Source organism: Cydia strobilella, chromosome 18, assembly GCF_947568885.1.
Source record: "Cydia strobilella chromosome 18, ilCydStro3.1, whole genome shotgun sequence".
Classification (NCBI taxonomy): Eukaryota; Metazoa; Arthropoda; class Insecta; order Lepidoptera; family Tortricidae; genus Cydia; species Cydia strobilella.
Window position 1 is genome coordinate 14,915,668 of NC_086058.1, and position 19,737 is coordinate 14,935,404.

General features: G+C 39.8%; 2 protein-coding genes across 2 annotated transcripts in view; one reads left to right on the top strand and one right to left on the bottom strand.

Moving 5' to 3' along the window:
- The window catches only part of LOC134749687 (O-acyltransferase like protein-like), a 34,913-nt gene extending 20,315 nt beyond the window's left edge, over positions 1 to 14,598 (bottom strand). Inside the window, exons 1-7 of the mRNA XM_063684706.1 lie at positions 14,524 to 14,598; positions 13,194 to 13,333; positions 7,840 to 8,001; positions 6,330 to 6,492; positions 2,402 to 2,516; positions 1,596 to 1,680; positions 550 to 716 (exon numbers count right to left, since the gene is read on the bottom strand). Coding sequence (XP_063540776.1) covers positions 550 to 716; positions 1,596 to 1,680; positions 2,402 to 2,516; positions 6,330 to 6,492; positions 7,840 to 8,001; positions 13,194 to 13,333; positions 14,524 to 14,593 — 902 coding nt within the window. The 5' untranslated portion in view covers positions 14,594 to 14,598. The remainder of the gene's footprint in view (positions 1 to 549; positions 717 to 1,595; positions 1,681 to 2,401; positions 2,517 to 6,329; positions 6,493 to 7,839; positions 8,002 to 13,193; positions 13,334 to 14,523) is intronic.
- The window catches only part of LOC134749607 (NADH dehydrogenase [ubiquinone] 1 alpha subcomplex subunit 11), a 219,711-nt gene that overhangs the window by 171,819 nt on the left and 28,155 nt on the right, over positions 1 to 19,737 (top strand). The window lies entirely within an intron of this gene.

The following is a 19,737-nucleotide window of genomic DNA, read 5'->3' on the forward strand; positions in this document are numbered from 1 at the left end:
GTGGGACACTACAGGTTATTAAAAAAAATATATATACGTATACATATGTGTAAGCATAATGTTTATAGTTGTATAGTAAGCGAGACCGCTTTAGCAGGCGCTGGTTGTGACGTATTCGTAAAGACAGAATTCGTGCTTCGAATTTGACAGCTAATTTAGATGGCACTGTACGACTATGCGGTCACTCTGTTTGCCAAAAGGTAACGTTACCGACAATACAGTGACCAAAAAACAGTTTTAAGTCTAAGAAGAGACTTTGCCTCCTGTGTGTGTTCTACCGATTGTACAATGGGCTGTGCTCTGAAGAATTGTTTGACATGATGCCAACGGCCGCTTTCCATAACCGCACCGCTCGTCGTCGGCAGGGTGTTCATCCTCACACCCTAGCACCTAAATGGTCGTGTACTGTGCGGTTTAAGAGGAATTTCCTCCCGCGGACGCTTCGGCTGTGGAATAAGCTCCCTGCCGAGGTTTTCCCGAGGGACTATGGGGACTAGTATGGGGTTCTTCAAAAAAGGAGTGTACAATGTATATAGTGTATGTCCTCACCTGAGCCATCTGATGAGTATACCCTTCGGCAGCATGTCCCAGCTGATTGGTCGTTTCTCCTCCATCAGCAGCATGTTATAGGCTAAAAGGAACCCGGATACCAGGAAGAAGGTCTGAACGATCAGAGTCCCATTGAATATGAAGGTTGCTGCAGCATTATGGTATAACTGGAATGTAAAAATACGATATTTCTTCCGAGCCCTAGAAGCATTAAGCGAGGTTTAGACTAGCAAGAACTTGCATGCAATTTACGTTACATTGCCGACTACTAAGGCAAACTGCATTCAAAATGTTTATCAGATACCGCAATGTAATGAAAATTCCAATTTCAATTTGTAATGAAACCTCGCTTTAGTCTTGTTTTTGAATTTGGAACCTTGTCTTATTGAATAAAAAAGTGTGTACGTGTAATCTTTACGCGCGATTGAAGTAAAACTTCTTTGACGATGACGTTTATCGCTATGTTGGCACTTTGACGTGTGTCCTATTGTGCGTGTGTCACTACTGAGCGTTACTTCCGTCAGAAAAAAATCTGAGTTACCCTCTAGTCGCGCCTAAAGAAGTTTTACTTCAAAAATTCAAAATTAAATATTGGAATAAGGCCTTTATAAGGGCCTCTGGGACTCGGGAGGATTCGCCACATAATTAGGATTCACCACATAATTATAAAACATTATGTACATACGTTTTATAAGCCAACTTTATTGCTTATAGATCCCCGGGGAGATCGTTTTGTAAAGTATTGTATTGTATTTCTGAATTTTTAAAACAGCTAAATTTCTTAGAAAAAATACAGTAATTCTAATTGTGACGCAGGTATTTGGGCGTTTTCTAAATTCTAAATATTGAAAATCTAATTCTTTCAAATCTGGCCATTCTTGGGCTCATTCTGCTCAAAATCGACAGCATTCTCCATCATACCATTAAAAAAAGATGTCACAAAATGTCCATTCCATTACGTCACGTTTAAGTATGAAATTTTTTTTCACTTGTATGTGCGTGACGTAGTGGAAACTACAATTTTCATACAATTTCAAACAACGTACGTTTTCTAGGAACTCTGGATTGCTGGTGGAAATTGCGATGTTCAGCGGAGAGTGTGCCATGATCACGAGCATCGTCGTGATAGTTCTATAACAGAAATAAGTTTTTGTCAAAACATTTTTGGTACCAGCTTTTATTGCCGACTACTTTTTAACCAACTTCAAAAAAACAACGAGATTATCAATATATTAATAATACGGCATAAGGACTGCGCCAAGCGAGACATGCACGCCTTCAGCATCCCGGTTCATCAATGGGAGAAGCTTGCCGAGGACAGAGATAAGTGGTGCAAACTGGTGTCCGACGGTAGTAAAATCCACGATGACGCTTGGTTTAAGACACTCGCAAGTAAGCGAGCCAAGCGTCACCAGCGCGACAACTGTTCGCCACGGGCACACTTCATCTGCTTGTCTTGCGGTCGTGGTTGCCGCTCCCGTATTGGCTTACACAGCCATGTGAAACGTTGTCACCCTACCTGACATTGTCTGTATAGTCTGCAATAGACTGAAAGGCCTATGATGATGATGATCAATAAAATCTAAGTGGGTAAAGTGTTGGTTATACGTAGTAAGGAGCCTGCGGAGAGGCAAGCGCTCGGCACGGGGCCACCGCCAATAGCGGTTTAAAAGTATAGAGTGCCAGATTAGTCGCAGTTTTATCAAAATACAGTTCTAATAAAGGAATCCGTGAAGAACTGAGGCAACTCCTCAACTTATAATTATATAGGTAGTGGGGAAAATGTCGTGAGAAAACGGCACTCCATGCTTTTTTTGATACAACGCATTCCAACTGTAAGAAGATTTCTTACTTGAGTCCGGTGAAGCATTTCAGTCGTGTCAGCCTCGGCTCTGGGCCGACGCCCATTGCTGTGCGCAGGCGATTCCAGTTGCGCTTGAATGAAAAGCATAGCAGGAGTCGGCCTCCTGCGCATAACAAAGAATTTTCATTTTTTTTTATTGAAGACGTGATTCTCACAGATCCTGATGAGTTTGGGTTCTTTCAAATCAAAATCAATAGCATATTCAATCCTGATGCTAAAAAAGTCCTAAAAATTTGTATGAAAATTGTAGTTTCCACTACGTCACGCACATACAAGTGAAAAACTTTCACACTAAAAACGTGACGTAATGGAACGGACATTTTGGGACATGTTCTTAGGGTTTCGACCTCAAAAGGAAAAGAAAGGAACCCTTATAGGATCACTCGTGCGTCTGTCTGTCTGTCTGTCCGTCTGCCACAGCCCATTTTCTCCAAAACTACTGGACCAATTAAGTTGAAATTTGGTACACATATGTAAATTTGTGACCCAAAGACGGACATCTAACGTAAACAAATGAATTTTAAACATGGGGCCCACTTTTGGGGGGTAAATGAGAAAATTAAAAATAAAGATTTTCAAACTATATCATGTGACCTTATTTTAAGAATCTTAAATAAAAAAAATGTAATTTTAACAATTTTAAACATTTCTTCAACCAAAAAACGTCACTTTTGACACTGACAGATCGGTATCGTACCGCTGGTTTCTTATAATCATTGTTCGAATCGGGCCGTATGTCTCACGACGTCACGACTCACGACATGTATCTTGAGTACGGTAGTTCTGTAGATCAAAGTAAGCCGATTCAAAACTTTTATTATCTGATATAAAATTCAAATGATGTTTTACACCTGAATTGATAATGTATTTTCAACAATTCTTTAATGACGTCAATTGAAGTTATTGTACCTAATATTTTACTGCGTCACTAAATAAAACAGTGGCCATTTTGTTTAGGTAATCATTTAGCGACAACTTAATTGACTCGTAATTTTTAGTGTTCCTTGGCCAAAAATAAATTCAAAAACGGAACCCTTATAGTTTCGCCATGTCCGTCTCTCCGTCTGTAAATCTTTTATATATCAATATCGTGCCTCCTCCCCTTTCACCTTTGACCCGGGCGTGCAACAAAATTAAAAAAAAAAAAAACAAAAAAAGAAATTCTTCAAAAAAAACAAATTTTCTTATTAAAACAACGTAAGTGCGACGAAGATACGCCCATTGTTTGTATGGCTTTTTGTATTGTAATTGATTGAATGAATGAATTTACGGAATTCTCCATTTTGCGTAGTCCGACATGCACTTGGCCGGTTTCTTATATCATGTTGTTGGCAATCCAGCATCCGGTTAGCCTCAAGGTTCGCCACCAGTGTGCGGCATTTTTGTACTGAATATGCTTGTGCCGCACAGTGCCGCACACTGGTGGAATCCCGCATTAAGAAATTTGATGAAGTGGAACAGCGATAATGTGGTATTTTCTATAAAAAGGGACCTTATTGTCGATGTCGCTTACGCCATTATAAACGATGCTCCGATATAAATACAATGCCGCGCGATGCTGTGCGGCGTAAGCGCCATCGACAATAAGGTCCCTTTTCATAGAAAATGCCCCATACAATGATCCTACGCTATCAATGTATGGTCTTCGCTAGGCCACTGATTTGTGTAGTCAGGGGCCTGTGATAAAACAACACAAACTAATTGTATAACAAAACTTCCGTGAGACAGACATATTAAACATATTAATAACGGGTCACTCACGTATTTACGGGGTACGTAGTGAAACATGTCGAGTGTTTTCGACTTAAAATACGTGAGTGACGCGTTATTAATATGTTTAAACTAATTGTATTTGAGGTTGTTAGTATTGCGCCATCCACATTCGCAAAGAAATCTTGCACCGGAGGCAAACTAGTTAGAGTAGTTAGTGTTTGATCGAACGATGAAATCAACGTCAGATTAGTTACTATTTACAAACTTTATTTACATACAAGATATATACAGTGGTACTACGTTAACGAAATTAATAACTAGCTTAAATCTAAAATAGGCCCTTGAGGCATTGTACCAAGGATGCTGGCGGCATTCCCCCGCTGTATCGCAATGCTGATACGTTGTGCGAGGAAGCCGCCAGCTCTTCGGTCAAGCCGCCAGCTCTTCGGTCAAGCCGCCCGCTCTTAGGTCTAGCCGCCAGCCAGCTCTTCGGTCAAGTTACTATTTAAAAGCCAGGGTTTAATTTAAACTAAATTAAGTCCTTTAATTCTATCATCATCTGCCTCGCGTTACCCCGGCATTTTGCCACGGCTCATGGGAGCCTGGGGTCCGCTTGACAACTAATCCTAAGAATTGACGTAGGCACTAGTTTTTACGAAAGCGATCCTGAAGCGATCTTGAAGTCCTTTAATTCTATATTTGTATGACATTTATTTTTTCATGACACGACTAAAATCCGCGTATGACACTCACTGGATTCCCCAACTTTTGTATTTTTTTACTAATTTGCATAAATTATGTAAATTATGTTCAAATTAACCATGAACTAGCAAGGTCATCTATTTCAATCCGATAATGCTAGGTCAAAATTTTTATCTTTAATACGTAAAAAATACTAAAATTACAGTTATTTACGTTTATTTATGAAAAAATCATGTAGCCAATACGCTACGATTTACCGCTGGAGTTGCAGGCATCCATAGACTACGGTAACCACCGGGTGCACCTCATACTTGTTTCCACCGACATGTTATTATAAGAATATAACGTCTGGACCTTCGAGCAACACCAGCTTCCGACACCGAAGGGAGGAGCCCAAGCGATATCTTACCGTACAAATCGTTCTGCCATTTTAGCGGGGAAAAACGTGCACACAGTCGCACTTCTCACTCACTACATACAAAATCCAGAAATCAGAAATTTTATTTGCTTAAAACATGGTTACAAAGGTACAACAGAAGAGAGTTTCACATGCTTTGTCAATAAAGACATGCATATATAAGAAATCCCATCTTATGGATGGTATAGAAAGGATGCCAATCTCTTATGGCAGAATTGTTGCAGAAGTGACCGCTTCAGCTTTCAATAATAGTTCCTAATCTCTCCGGTGGCGCTAGTTAGGCTCTGGGACATGAGTATAACATGAACCATATAAGGCAACAAATAACCCGACCAAATTACGTAGGTTGTTTTTGGTAGTATTTCGGTGTATGGTGGCGCCGCCTAATTACTGTTTTTTGATGGACACTTTTCATACATAGAGATTTGGCTCCTTTATATAGTCTCCATGTCCCATCTGTAATACATAGAAAATAACACACGTCAAAGACAAATCATCACCTCGATCTCTTTTTATGTACGGATGAGTCACAACTAGTGATGGGCGAGCGGAAAGTTTCCTTTATGGGAAACTTTCGGTAACGTAATTTACTGAGAATATTTCCGCAATATTCTCCTGACGTGAAAATAGGGAAATTTACATTTTTTTGATGATTATATTGCACTTTTCTTAGAGAGTAGAGCTGTCAAAAGAGTTACTTAGTAATATTACAAAAGGAAAATATAATACATACCTAAAAGGGTTTCTAAGTTAGGGATAGGAATATTTTAAAAATTTAAATTTAATAGAAAAATTAACGTACATAAATTTGTGCCCCATCATTCAATAGGGTTTTAAAAATGATTTCAAGGTATTTAAGATAATTTTATTGCTTAAATAAATACTTTGGGAGATAATCGAACCGAAAGTCTTAAGAGATTATAAACCTGAATCAACAGACTCACACGCACCGCGCTAGTTGTGCGCATGTCCAGTTGGGCTTCTGGTTTAAATAGTGCGAATGACGACTCCCTTCCCGGTGTTGCTTGAAGGTCAGGACTCTGGACATTTTTTCGCTTTCTCCCACTTTGACGACAATCTTACCTATACTCTTATTTCCAGTGCAGCCAACATAATCAATGAAACTGCCAGCCACATTGAGCAGTACTAGCACCATTGTCAGTAGTACCGCGGCATAGTCGACCATGTCGTAGCCAGCAGGCTCGCCGTACTTACTGCAATACACGAAGTCTTCCAACACTCTGGTCTGTAAAATATTTTTTTTTAATAAATATTGCAAACATACCTACAAAAACATCACGATTTTTTGCACCAGTAAGCTATCTTAAAGGGGCCCACTGATAACCAGTCCACCGGACGCTATCAGAGTGTCAGTTAGAACATGACAATTATGCATGTATATCGCCGATAATATTACATTATAACGTTTTAAAGGAAAAAGGTAAAGTAAAGGCTATTCCGTTGTAATAGGAGTTACAACGGAATAGGAGTGTTTTTTTTCGGGGAACCGGCTCAATTTGGAATTTGATTAACTAAAATAAAATGGAAATTCCTTCAACTTAAAAATTACGTATGCTACTTGAAAGGTTAATAGGTACCCAATATATTTTGTGTGTGGGTGTGCACATTGTAATTTTGACAGAGCTGAATACAAAGTGTTTTAATAAGCGAAGCCGGCGTAGGGCCGAAGGCCCGAAGCGTCACACGAGGAGCTTAAACACGACCCAATAGTAAAAGTGTCTTAGACAAGCGAAACAGCGGGCCGAAGGCCGAAGTCTCCCGTTGACCACAAACGCTGTAAAGGGTTAGAAACGTCGGGACGCATTTTAAATTAATTACACGCTATATAATCCAAACGGATTGCTTCGAACTTTGCTTCGAACAAACGCACTTGAAAAATTGTAATTGAAAAAACCAAGTAAACAAAGTTACCAATGCGTTTGTAGCTATTACCACAGAATATATAATAGTACTAGGTACAGAAGAGTCACTCTATAACAAAACGCGTCTACTACGCGCAAGGCGGCGCAAGCGCGTGCAGGCGTCCGTTCCGTAGCGGTGCGCGGCAATTACTATGGCAAAACCCCAAAATTGAGGCGGCCGCGGGTACTTGTAGCGACGCTACGAAATCGCGGAGTGAGACACGCCTGCTATTACCTGAAGTCCATAGTATTACGTACTACGTACGTAGTATTACGTACAGCAGCACTGGAAACAAGAATGAATGAAGCAAGCTGACGGTACCCCGGCCGCGAATATAGATCCGACTATCATGAGCAAGGGGACCGACCTTCCTAGGAAACTATGGTGTCGCTTAAACCGCCTAAGAACCGGGCACGGGCGATGCAACTTCTTCCGGCATAAGTGGGGCTAGAGTGACTGCGCTATGCGATTGCGGCATCGAGGACCAGACCATGGAGCACATCATCCAGCGGTGCCCACTCCGCGCATACCCGGGTAGCCCGGATGATCTATTAGACCTGACGGCCGATGCTGTGCAGTGGTTGCAAAACTTGGATGTTGCCTCATAAAATAATATACTGTACATAATTTTTGCCTATGTGACTATATCGCCATACTATTAAATAAATACCTGAAGTCCATGACTCTTGTAAAGCGTGGCATTGAGACAGGCTTCGACAGCAGGAACCAGGCCTGTGGAGTTGTCGAGGTAATCACGACAAGTCTGCGTGACGCACACGCCTCGATGGACGATCGTGTGGTCGAAGTGAGTTTTCCTGTAGGCCGAGTATTCCTGCACAGAAAAAAACAAATTGAAAAAAGCCGACCAAGTGCGAGTCGGACTCGCGCACGAAGGGTTCCGTACCATTACGCAAAAAACTGTTATAAAATTACGTTTGTTGTATGGGAGCCCCACTTAAATATTAATTTTATTCTGTTTTTAGTATTTGCTGTTATAGCGGCAACAGAAATACATCAACTGTCTAGCTATCACGGTTCTGCCTGGTGACAGACAGACGGACAGACGGACAGACGGACAGACGGACAGACGGACAGACGGACAGCGTAGTCTTAGTAATAGGGGTCCCGTTTTTACCCTTTGGGTACGGAACCCTAAAAAGAACGAGATACAGTACCGGTCCAATTTTACGTTCACCCTTTGTTTTCGGTACAAACGAGTACTTTTGCGCGATAATTTTATTGCAGTTCGGGTGTCGAAATTTGTTCTCAACTGTATTGTATTGTATTGTAGTTCGGGCGATTCTCCGCAACTCGACGACTGGCGCCTATTTTGCGTGACATGGGGGTGGGCTAGTCCTGCCAGCCCAGCTCCTCGAGGAAACCTATTAAACCTTTGATGTTGAGTAGGACCTCGGGGAGGTCTCTCGGGGATCCGAGATGTTTTGCCCTGTATGGGGCCACTCCGCTGCACTCCAGCACCACGTGAGAGGCTGTTTCTTCTGTCTCCATGCATCCTCTGCATAGGGGACTGTCTGTGACATCTGTTATAAAAAGATGTTTGTGAAATAGTCCATGACCTGATATGACATTGGTTACCATCCTCAGTCGGGTCTTTCCTAATTGAAGGAGCACCCTTGTGAGCTTTCCGTTGATGCCAGGCTTGTTTGGCCTGTCTGCATCCAGTCTGGTTTAGCCAATGTTCTGTGTGTAGTTTCCCTGTACGTGCCAGCAGCATTGAGCGTACCTTGCTAAACGGTATCGGGAGGATCGGTTCTGGGCCAATCGCTCCCGCACTCGATCCTTGCCTGGCAAGCTCGTCCACAGCATCGTTACCCCGGGATCCGCTGTGTCCTTTGATCCATTGTAGGGTGATCTTATTGTTATGACATACCTCCATTAGTCGTTCGTGACATTCGTGTTTAAGTTTGGATGTTACTATATGGCTTTTTAGAGCCATCAAGACTGCTCTACTGTCGGAGAGTATGCGGATGGAGGATCCTACTACCTTCCTTGCAGTGATGGCAGCCGCCGCGTTTATGATGCCCATGCACTCCGCTTGGAATACCGAGTTATGGGCTCCTAGCGGAGTGGTGATTGACATGTTCAGGTCTTCTGAGAAGGTTCCAGAGCCCGATCCGCTGTCTGTTTTGGACCCATCAGTGAAGATTCTGAGCTCCCGAGGATTGAGTCCTTCGTAATTGTCGTCCTCGTATAACTGTATTTTGTACCTTTTGTCGAAGATAGCTTGTTTATGAATCCGATCCGTGCCCGAATTGAGCACTGGAAATTCGTCATATACCTTATCCAGGCAAGTTGTGTGAAGAGCTCCTATGATGTTGGACCATATATTAAGGGCTCGCAGCCTTACCGCTGAGAGACTGGCCTCTTGTTGTATGTGTAGGTGCAGCGGTGGAAGGCTTAACATGACCTCCATGGCTGCAGTTGGTGTGGACCTCGTACAGCCAGTGGTGGCCGCGCATGCGAGCCTTTGGAGTCTTTGTAGCTTGTCTCGTACGTTGCCTAGGTTTGTTCTTGGCCACCAAACCAGAGCACCGTAACAGAGTAAGGGGCGGATTATTGTCTTATAGAGCCAGGGAGTAATTTTTGGGTTGAGTCCCCACCTCTTACTGTTCTCAACTGATCCGTTATTGTTTCCAGAGATGTGTTTGATTAGTCGGACACAATTCACGTACGTACGTCATTATTACATCATTATTTGTTACCTGGCTAATCAAACACATCTCTGGAAACAATAAAGGATCAGTTAGAAACAAATTTCGACATTCTAACTGCAAATAATTATCGCACAAAAGTACTAATTTGTACTGAAAACAAAGGGTGAACTTAAACTTTTGACCGGTACTGTATGTCTCAACTAGCTGCACCAGCACCCGCCAACCTGACGTCAGGATGGCGGGCGTCATTAACTTCTTAAATATCTCTGCAGTTTAAAGAGCACATTGCTCCAATTTTGGCGCACATTTGGCACATTGCTAGCACTAACTCCTGACCTATACCGCAGCTCCATTTGTTGATGTACACCCGCCATCCTGATACTCACGGCGTTTTTTATGTTATTTATACTTAGAATAACGAGCTATAAGAAAAACCAGAAAACAAAAATTTACATACCTGCATACATTATAATTTATTAGTTTGTCATGATTACTATGATAATGTTCTTTTCAACTTTAGATTTTCCTTAAAGAAATTCAGATGGAATCAACCTAGTAACGCTATGCGGAGACCATGCGGAGACTTTTGACCTGCGCTTTATACCTGCATTCATCATTATTTAACAAAACTTCTGTGAGACACAGATATATTAAATATATTAATAACGAGTCACTCACGTGTTTTAAGTCGAAAACGCTCCTCGGTACGGAGTGAAACATGTCGAGCGTTTTCGACTTAAAACACGTGAGTGACCCGTTATTAATATATTTAATTCATCATTATTACTTGACACCAAGGTTATGGAGGTTAGGTAACATTAGGATATCGACAACAAGTTTGTCACACAATTAAGCTTGGCCAATTATTATGTAGTATTACAATTAGTAGCTCATTGCGCTAGTTTCCGTCCATGTAAACGGACGTCAAAATGACGTATAAATGCGGGCGTCAAAGATGTGTTTACATTTTTCGCCTTTTTAGAAAGGAGTAAAGTGCAAAAATGCCAGGAATGCCTAGTGTTAAAAAGTTCGAATGTTATAATCCCCTAGTGACATAATGCCCAGGTGACAAAATATCCAGATGTCATAAATGTCCACTTTTCTATCAAAAGGTATAAATGAGGTTTTTCTGTTTATGAGAAAGATGGCATTGAAGTAACATTTAAATATATTAATAACGGGTCACTCACGTATTTTAAGTCGAAAACGCTCGACATGTTTCACTCCGTACCGAGGAGCATCATCAGGAGCTTGCGTCGACGGTGACGGACCGGCGCAGACTGCGGGCCGCAGCCCTCCGCGCCCGATGACTCGGCGCTCGGTTTTCGACTTAAAATACGTGAGTGACCCGTTATTAATATATTTAATATATCTGTGTCTCACGGAAGTTTTGTTATTATAATTAAAGTGACATTGTTAATAATTGCGAAATCTTTTCTTCTTATTTATATCGATGACATACGATGACTTATTTCAACGTCTGATGTGACGTCAAAGAAAATAAAAACAGCTTGGCATTAAAATAAATTACTACCACTGAAAATCCGCAACATGGCGAAGGTCAAATAAAATCTTATCAGGGAGTCTGTTCGGAAAGAGGAGTCGTGGAATGTATTGGCCCCATACACTCCACGACTCTTCTCTATCCGTACAGACTCTATTAGATATAATCATTACATTTGTTTTGTGGGAATGTGGAACAGAGCTGACAATCATAAAAAATTTGTGGGTAAAGAATAATTAAAAAATAATGGTATCTCTCCAGCAGGTGCTCTGCATCGGGCATGTTTGTGGCAGCGCGCACGGATAGTTTTGAGACTATATTACGTAAAAATATAGTCTCATTACTAAATCGCATGAGATGTAGTCCCAACAGCATTCTAAGAGAAATTGCCGATAGGTTTGATTGTCCGATCCTCAAGCACTGGACAGAGCAAATTAAAAGTGTACCTATAGTTCAATTTATAATATAAGTAGGTACCTATTGTATTAAATACTAACACTATATATAAGTTTTTATGTAGGTATTATAAAATTATCGAACATCCTATATCATAAATATTCATTTCAATGTTAACGAAAATAGCCAAATCTAGTTTGAAACCTGTTAGAATTGGCCTCTCACTTTTATTAGTAGTTTCGGAACTGGTTTTTAGGGTTCCGTACCCAAAGGGTAAAAACGGGACCCTATTACTAAGACTCCTCTGTCCGTCTGTCCGCCTGTCCGTCTGTCCGTCTGTCTGTCACCAGGCTATATCTCATCAACAGGGATAGCTAGACAGTTGAAATTTTCACAGATGATGTATTTCTGTTGCCGCTATAACAACAAATACTAAAAAGTACGGAATCCTCGGTGGGCGGTGCGCGGTGGGTGGGTTTTTTTTACCTAATAAATGACCTCACGTCACGAATTTATTAACTTTGTTTAATAAAAAATGTCCTTAAAATTGCATACACATTTAAATTGCAAATACATTTTAGAAAAAGGTCACTTTTATGGACAATAATGAAAGTTAACGACTCGGGTACATATTATAATGTCACGTTTTTCTTATTTGAGTATCAAATACTGAATAAAATATATCTTGTAGTAAGGGTGAGCGCAAAAATAAGTTTCAGATGCTTTTCATTTTACGATGTCTGCGATACAGGAAAAACGCGAACGAGGATACTACCATAAAGTAAAAAATGTACACCATAGAGTAACTTATACTAGAGCGGTATGCGGCTGTCATAGTAAATTTTGTAACCCCAGTAAATTCACTGCCATCTGTCGACACACTTTAAAACTAAAAATGAAGATTTATAAAAATACGATAAAATGTATTTAAATATGAATAAATGATTTTTTTTATTTGCATTAATAATTTTTATGATTTTGACCCATGTTCTTTCACTGGTATGCGTTAAAATTGTTAAATAACAAACGAAACCGTCAACGCCATCTATACGACAGTTGGCCAAAGCTAGTAGCGCCCTCTGAACGAGAATCAAATTTTCTTGATTTTCGAGGCACGTTTTTTCCTTAGACTGTATCTATCTATTACGGAGTTATATCTATCTTTGGTGCACACGATGAAACCCGGCCACGCATAATGTGGTAAATCTTAAAAGAATGTACATTTTCAAGGGCACGTATTTAACCGGTCGAAAGCACCGGTAAAGCATTTTTGATGAGCTTATTTTGATACATTCAGCGATATATCTATCAGTATATCAGCGATATATATAAGTCTGGAGAAACGCCCAGTTGAGAACTGCCAATGTCGTGTAGAGCGATGGCGGAAAGAAGCGGCAAGGAATCCGGACAATTCCTAGCTACTCGCTGGTTAGGGTATCATAACGTTACCTGTATGACAGTAAACAGCTGATTCGTCTCATTGGTAACAAGTCTAGCATCCACGTAGCAGTAGGTGTCTCCAGGAGCCAGTAGACATTTGTGGTAGTGGTCCAAGAAGAACAGCTCTGGCAGACGCGCGTACTCCGAGGCTGAAAACATGGTTACGTCATCGTCTTCATCCTACACGTGCTCTCTCGTGCATCTCTGGGGCCCGTTTATCAAAAGCTTGTAACTTGTAATACAAGTGGAAGTCCCTTTTTGACAGCTTTTGTTAGAAAGGAACTTCCACTTGTAATACAAGCTACAAGCTTTTGATAAACGGGCCCCTGTGCCCTGTTTATCAAAACCTTGTAGCTTGTAATACAAGTGGAAGTCCCTTTCCAACAGAAGCTGTCAAAAAGTGAGTTCCGCTTGTATTACAAGCTACAAGCATTTGATAAACAGGGCACTGGAATATGCTGCATATTGATTAGATTTTTGTCGTTTATTTCTAGACGAACGAGCTCGGGAATATGCATAATAAGTAGGTTTTTACAATGTTAACCTTTGGTCAATGCGTTATCTGTCTCCGGGAAATTTATACATGAGCGCGTTTATCATTATACTAGCTTTTGCCCGCGACTTCGTCTGCATGGACTTAGTAACCCCAGCTAGAGTAAGAATAGCGCCTGGAGAAAGTCTTACAGCAATTATTCAATTTGAGCATATTATGCACACAAATTAGCAGACACTTCATTAATTATCTCAATTCCACCCCGCTTTTTACTTTCTTAAGGGATGATTTTCGGGATAAAAACTATCCTATGTCCTTCTCAGGGACTCAACCTATCTCTGTGCCAAATTTCATCTAAATCGATTCAGCGGTTTAAGCTTGAAGAGGGAACACACAGACAGACAGACAGACAAACAGACAGACTTTCGCATTTATAATATTAGTATGGATTATTTGGCCCCTTTGAATTTTCGGGCATATGCATATTCCCCATCTGGCACAATGCGGATTGAGGACTTCAAATACATATTTAAATTTCTTCGCAGATGTATGCAGGTTTCCTCACGATCTTTTCCTTCACCGAAAATGCTAGTGGTAAATATCTAATTATATTCCAGACATAAGTTCTGAAAAACTCATTGGTACGGGGTAGGATTTGAAACTCCGGATTAAAAGACAGGCGCCATATCAAGTCACCTAATAAAGTTTATTTAATTATAAATTGTATTTAATTTTAAGTTGTATAATGATAAAAATTTAATCATTATTTATTTAATAAAAATATTCAATAAAAAAAGTTGAAATGAAATAGATAAATTAAATTAAATTTCATAAAAAAATACTTACCATTTAAACGATAAATAATTCCTAAAGCTTGTTGCGCAAGTAAAACACAAATCACTATAAAAGCCTTCATTTTTAAAACTAGAGAAAACTGAGTTCAAAAATTTACTGAAACATATCTAAATAAATATATTTTATTTACTATGCTAATTAAAATAACTGTTGGTTGTTTTTAAATACTTAACGCACAGACGATATATCGATATCGTGCATAGGTGTGATATGACTCGACTGAGAGTAGGTATTAGGGTGGAATCAGTGGAATGGACCTTGTCACTTAAATTCAAGGCCTGTAAAAAATAGATATTCTTAGATTTTATTTGTAGGTAGCAAACAAGTATACTTCAGAGGCGTTACATGCGCGTTGCCGACCTTAACACTCCGCACCCTCGTTGAGCTCTGGCAACATTACTCACTGGCAGGAATACAACACTAAAAAAATGAATAGGGTCTAGTGATATTTAGCTGCGGTTTTCTGTAAGCTGGAAGTAATTCCCCACTACTTACTTAAGGGGATCCCATGCCCCAATGACCTTCGATTTGAATCCCTTAGTTTTCTAATATTTTTTGTAGCTTATCATATTAACAGCAACGGATTTTAGCAATATAGTATCCCATATTTACTTCAAAGTTCATTGTTTTCGAAATATTTGGCATCAAAGTTGAACAATTTTAGGCCAAAAAACTGGTTTTCTGGCCATAACTTTTATAAACTGAAATAAATATCATATACGAAGGAAAAAATGACCAAAGCCTCCAGTGTCCAGAGCTGGAAGCTGGGAGCTCTGGACACTGGAGGCTTTGGTCATTTTTTCCTTCGTATATGATATCTATTTCAGTTTATAGTTTAAATAGTAGTGTGTCTACTTGAAAAACCAGTTTCTTAGAGCATAAGTTTTATGTTAATTAGTTTAAAATTAAAACCTTAGACAAATTTTTAGAGACATCTAAGACGAACCCAAATATGTAGATTTCGTATAAGTAAGATCTTTCACAGCAATCGAGATACGAAAAAAGTGTTTTTTTGGACAATGTTTAAAACAATCATAAATAAATAAGTATTCATTTTTTTCACAATCCGGTAGACAAAAATGGAGATAAAAGATTGAAGAACCGATAGCCGCTTGTCTTATAATTTTATATGTAGTGCAAAAGTAGGAGATACGATTCAAAACTTGTCAAAAATCGATGAAAACCTCAGGTAGCCCCTTAAATAATTTTTATATATGTTAGTGTAACAACGAACTACATGTTTCTTTCTTTTTGGGTGTTACCTTCCGTGATTCTCACTTGATGGTCTCATCGGAAGATCAGCGCTGGAAGTCGCCAGCAGCATGCTGAGATGGGGGCATTTCGTGACACTTTATTTTCACTATGTTCTTTTAATGTATGTCTATTGTCTGTGTGTTTACGAATAAAAACTATTCTATTCTATAATAAAAATAGAATTCTGACTACAGCACAAAAATTACCCTACGGGAATTATGCCGCGAGAGCCTCAACTGTATGTACAGCGCGTATGTTGATAATGTCAAATGTTGCAACCGGGGTGAATAGGGATGGCTTAAATGTGATTTACCTGATAATTTCTTCATAAATACCCACACAAATTGCATCATACTAAATTTACTATTAATTTCAATCTAATTGTACAATTTGTGTAGGTATTTTTTAAGAAATTGTCAGAGAAATCGCATTTTAAGTTTTGTCCCTATTCACCTCTGCCATCCCTATTCACCCCGGTTGACGGTACCTATAAAAAAAATTCTACTCGTCGATTGTACTGGTTAAATTAAGATTTCGTATACCAAACTATAATCGTGTACTTTTCATGTATGGTCGGGAGCCCATAGTTGACTATGACCGTTTTATAGTTGACTACAGCGTATCGAAATGAATATTATAGTTGAGTTAGGAAACTCAACTATAATATTCATTTCGATACGCTGTAGTCAACTATACAAATTTTGATCAATCACGTGCCGCCGTGCTCCCATAAAAAAGACATAAACGGGCAACTATTTCATATGCTCATGAAATAGTCGCGCGATTATTTCTTTTGTACTACATTTTGGTCTACTGAGATACTTACCATTTTTTTAATAACGTAAAAACGTATTATTTTAGATCTTGTAGAAAAATATTGTATACAATAGTGATATAATAAAGATTTTCAATCTCGTACCTTACTTAGGCAACTTATCAAGCTTCGTTGCCTAAACACGGTACTCGGCTGAAAAGCTCTCTATTATATCACGAACTATTCTTTTAGCATTTTATTATTTTAGCCAACTCTTATGACAACTTTTTTAGTATTTGTTGTTATAGCGGCAATAGAAATACATCATCTGTGAAAATTTCTACTGTCTAGCAGAGCTATCATGAGATACAGCCTGGTGACAGACAGACGGACAGTGGAGTCTTAGTATAAATAGAGTCCCGTTTTTACCTTTTGGGTACGGAACCCTAAAACAGGCGAAAATTATCTACTTAGTTTACATGCTTGTAGGATTTAACGAGCAAAAAAACATACACAAATGAATTCCTACGACGTGTCATTAACCGTCAAGCAACTCAAGCATAATGAAAATGATTTATTTTTCGTATACAAAACCATAAGACACACAATGGGCCACTTAGAAGTTAGAGGTCATTCTATTAAACAAAGGAAGGTAATCTGGGGGCACGGCCGTGCCCCCGCCAAAACGAGACAAAGGGCAAAAGGCAGCGCCTATTTTTTCTCGGCACGTTTCGTCGTATATTCGAACCCTCGTAGTTTCGGCTAGGATAATGATAGATCTGAAATTTTTAGACTTATCAAAAACAACAAGTTTTATTACGCTACATATTTATACTATAGATTTTATACTTACTTACTTACTGCTGTGGCGCGACGACCCGAAGCGGATCTTGGCCTCCGACACCAAAGACCGCCATGCTACTCTGTCCAAAGCCGTTTCTGTCCAGTCGACGGACGGGTCGGATAGATTTTATAGATACCTTATTTTTCACTGACCGAACCATATGAAATTCGTGTCATAGAAAATAGAGACTACTTCCTGAAGTCTTAGAAGGCTGAAATTTGGCATGTAGAGATGGGTCTATATGCAAACACATATGGTGACCAGAAATCTGTAACTTTCGCCCTGCAACCCCTTAAAGTACTCCCAGTACCTAACAATACCTATAAACCTGAAAACATTGGTTCCTGGCGGTCTAGCATAAGTTGCGTTCTCGCGCGCGAGTCCATACTTGAAGTCGCGCTAGATGTGTGGAGCTGCGCGCATGAACGCAACTCATGCTAGCAGGTCTGGCGGTCTAGCATAAGTTGCGTTCTCGCGCGCGAGTCCATACTTGAAGTCGCGCTAGATGTATGGAGTCGCGCGCGAGAACGCAATTTATGCTAGACCGCCTGAAGTCTGAAGCACACTGAAGATTATAACTTTTACCGTCTCCTCTATAAATTGTTTTGATCATACAATTAAATCACTTATATAATTATGATTAAAACAATTCATAGAGGAGACGGTAAAAGTTATAATCTTTCAGAAAGATCAGCAACGCAGGCTTCGTAAAGTGGACACAAAAGAAAATCAGCAACAGGCTTCGTCAGCTACTTACAAATGATCCGCAACAGGCTTTGTCAATCTTAACCACTAAATTAAACTAGGCTATGGTGCCACCCCGGACCGTAGCCGGCCCAAACGTCCCCATGACGCTGGCAGCGTTGCCCCGCTGAATTGCCAAGGAGATCTTAGTATGGATCAGGTACCAGGTTTGATAAAATAATTTGATTTGTTCCCAAAGTTCCCCACGCTACTAGTGTTGTTGGTTGTTTCGAATTTAATATTTATAATTTAATAGCTATATTCGCTTTAAAAAATCGCATTAGGCATACAAGCCAATTCGAATGTACACTGACATTCAAATGATATTAGTTATATTTTTGGGTCGGGTGCTCTTGACGAAACTCTCCAGAAACTGATGAGAAAATTTTGAATTGTTTCCTCACGTTGGCTGATAGAATAAACTTTGTGTGGTGACTAAGAGGCCGTAGTCGATTTTGGAGCAAAAAATTTTAAATTGATAGATTTAGTCGTTGAAATTATACACGTTTTGTTACGTAATATCTAAATAACAAGTATTGGTTCCTATTAGCACGTCTGAGAAGATGAGAATCTTGCCTTTTAATAATGAGGTCGCAAGCGTGCGTCACCGGTAATATATGAAAAGAAGGGGCAGTTTTTAAAAATTCATCAAAAATTTATGGTGGTAAATTTTTCGGCTAGCGTGCCATGCATATTGGAGCCCCCTGGCTTGAGCCGTACGGACGGGAAAAGGCCGGACGGACTAACCTTGATTCCATGGCGGAGGGGGCGTTGTCTCTTGAGGGACGCGACTTGTGTAAGCACCTTTGCAGCGTCCCACCTGAGGCAAACCTCACGGTGTGCTATACTCCGCCCTGGAATCAAGCTATGACTTCGTGCCAGTGGCAATAGAAACCGCGGGGACCTGGGGCTCTGAGGCTCGGCGTCTGATTGGTGAACTGGGGAGGCGTCTACGGGAGAGGGGCTGCGACCCCCGCTCTGGATCGTACCTGGTTCAACAGATCTCAATTGCAGTGCAGCGAGGGAATGCTGCAGGCATCATGGGAACTTTTGAGCCGGGTACGATGCAGGGTGGAGGCGCATATTAGACGTTTAGTTTATTATTAGTTTTAATTATTGTTATTTATTATTAATACCTTTGGTGGTAAATTATACAAATTGATGTATAAGAATAGTTTCAACAAATGTTGTACATTGTTTGTGTCAAAATTACGTTGAAATTAAGTCGATTTTCAGAGAAATTGCCACTTGTTTTGAAGTAATTTCTGGAGAAAATTGATTTCGTCTAACTTTCATTTACACTACTTCAAAGTCATAATAATAAAAATGTAGTCTGATAAACGTCAAGTACAGGATATGTGTAATACAAAATTACCATGTTTAGCCGTCCAAACTCTACGAAATTTACAAATAAGAACGACAAAATCAGTGCTTTACGCGCGTTTACCTAAACGTCCATCAAAAAAGCAAAGATTACTAATTTATTGAGTCTGTTTTCAACAAATTGTTCTGATAAAAGGTAAGATAAGAAGATGCGCTAATAGAAACCAGTACTTGTTATTTCAATTAGGTAACAAAAGGTGTACAATTTCACCGACTAAATCAATCA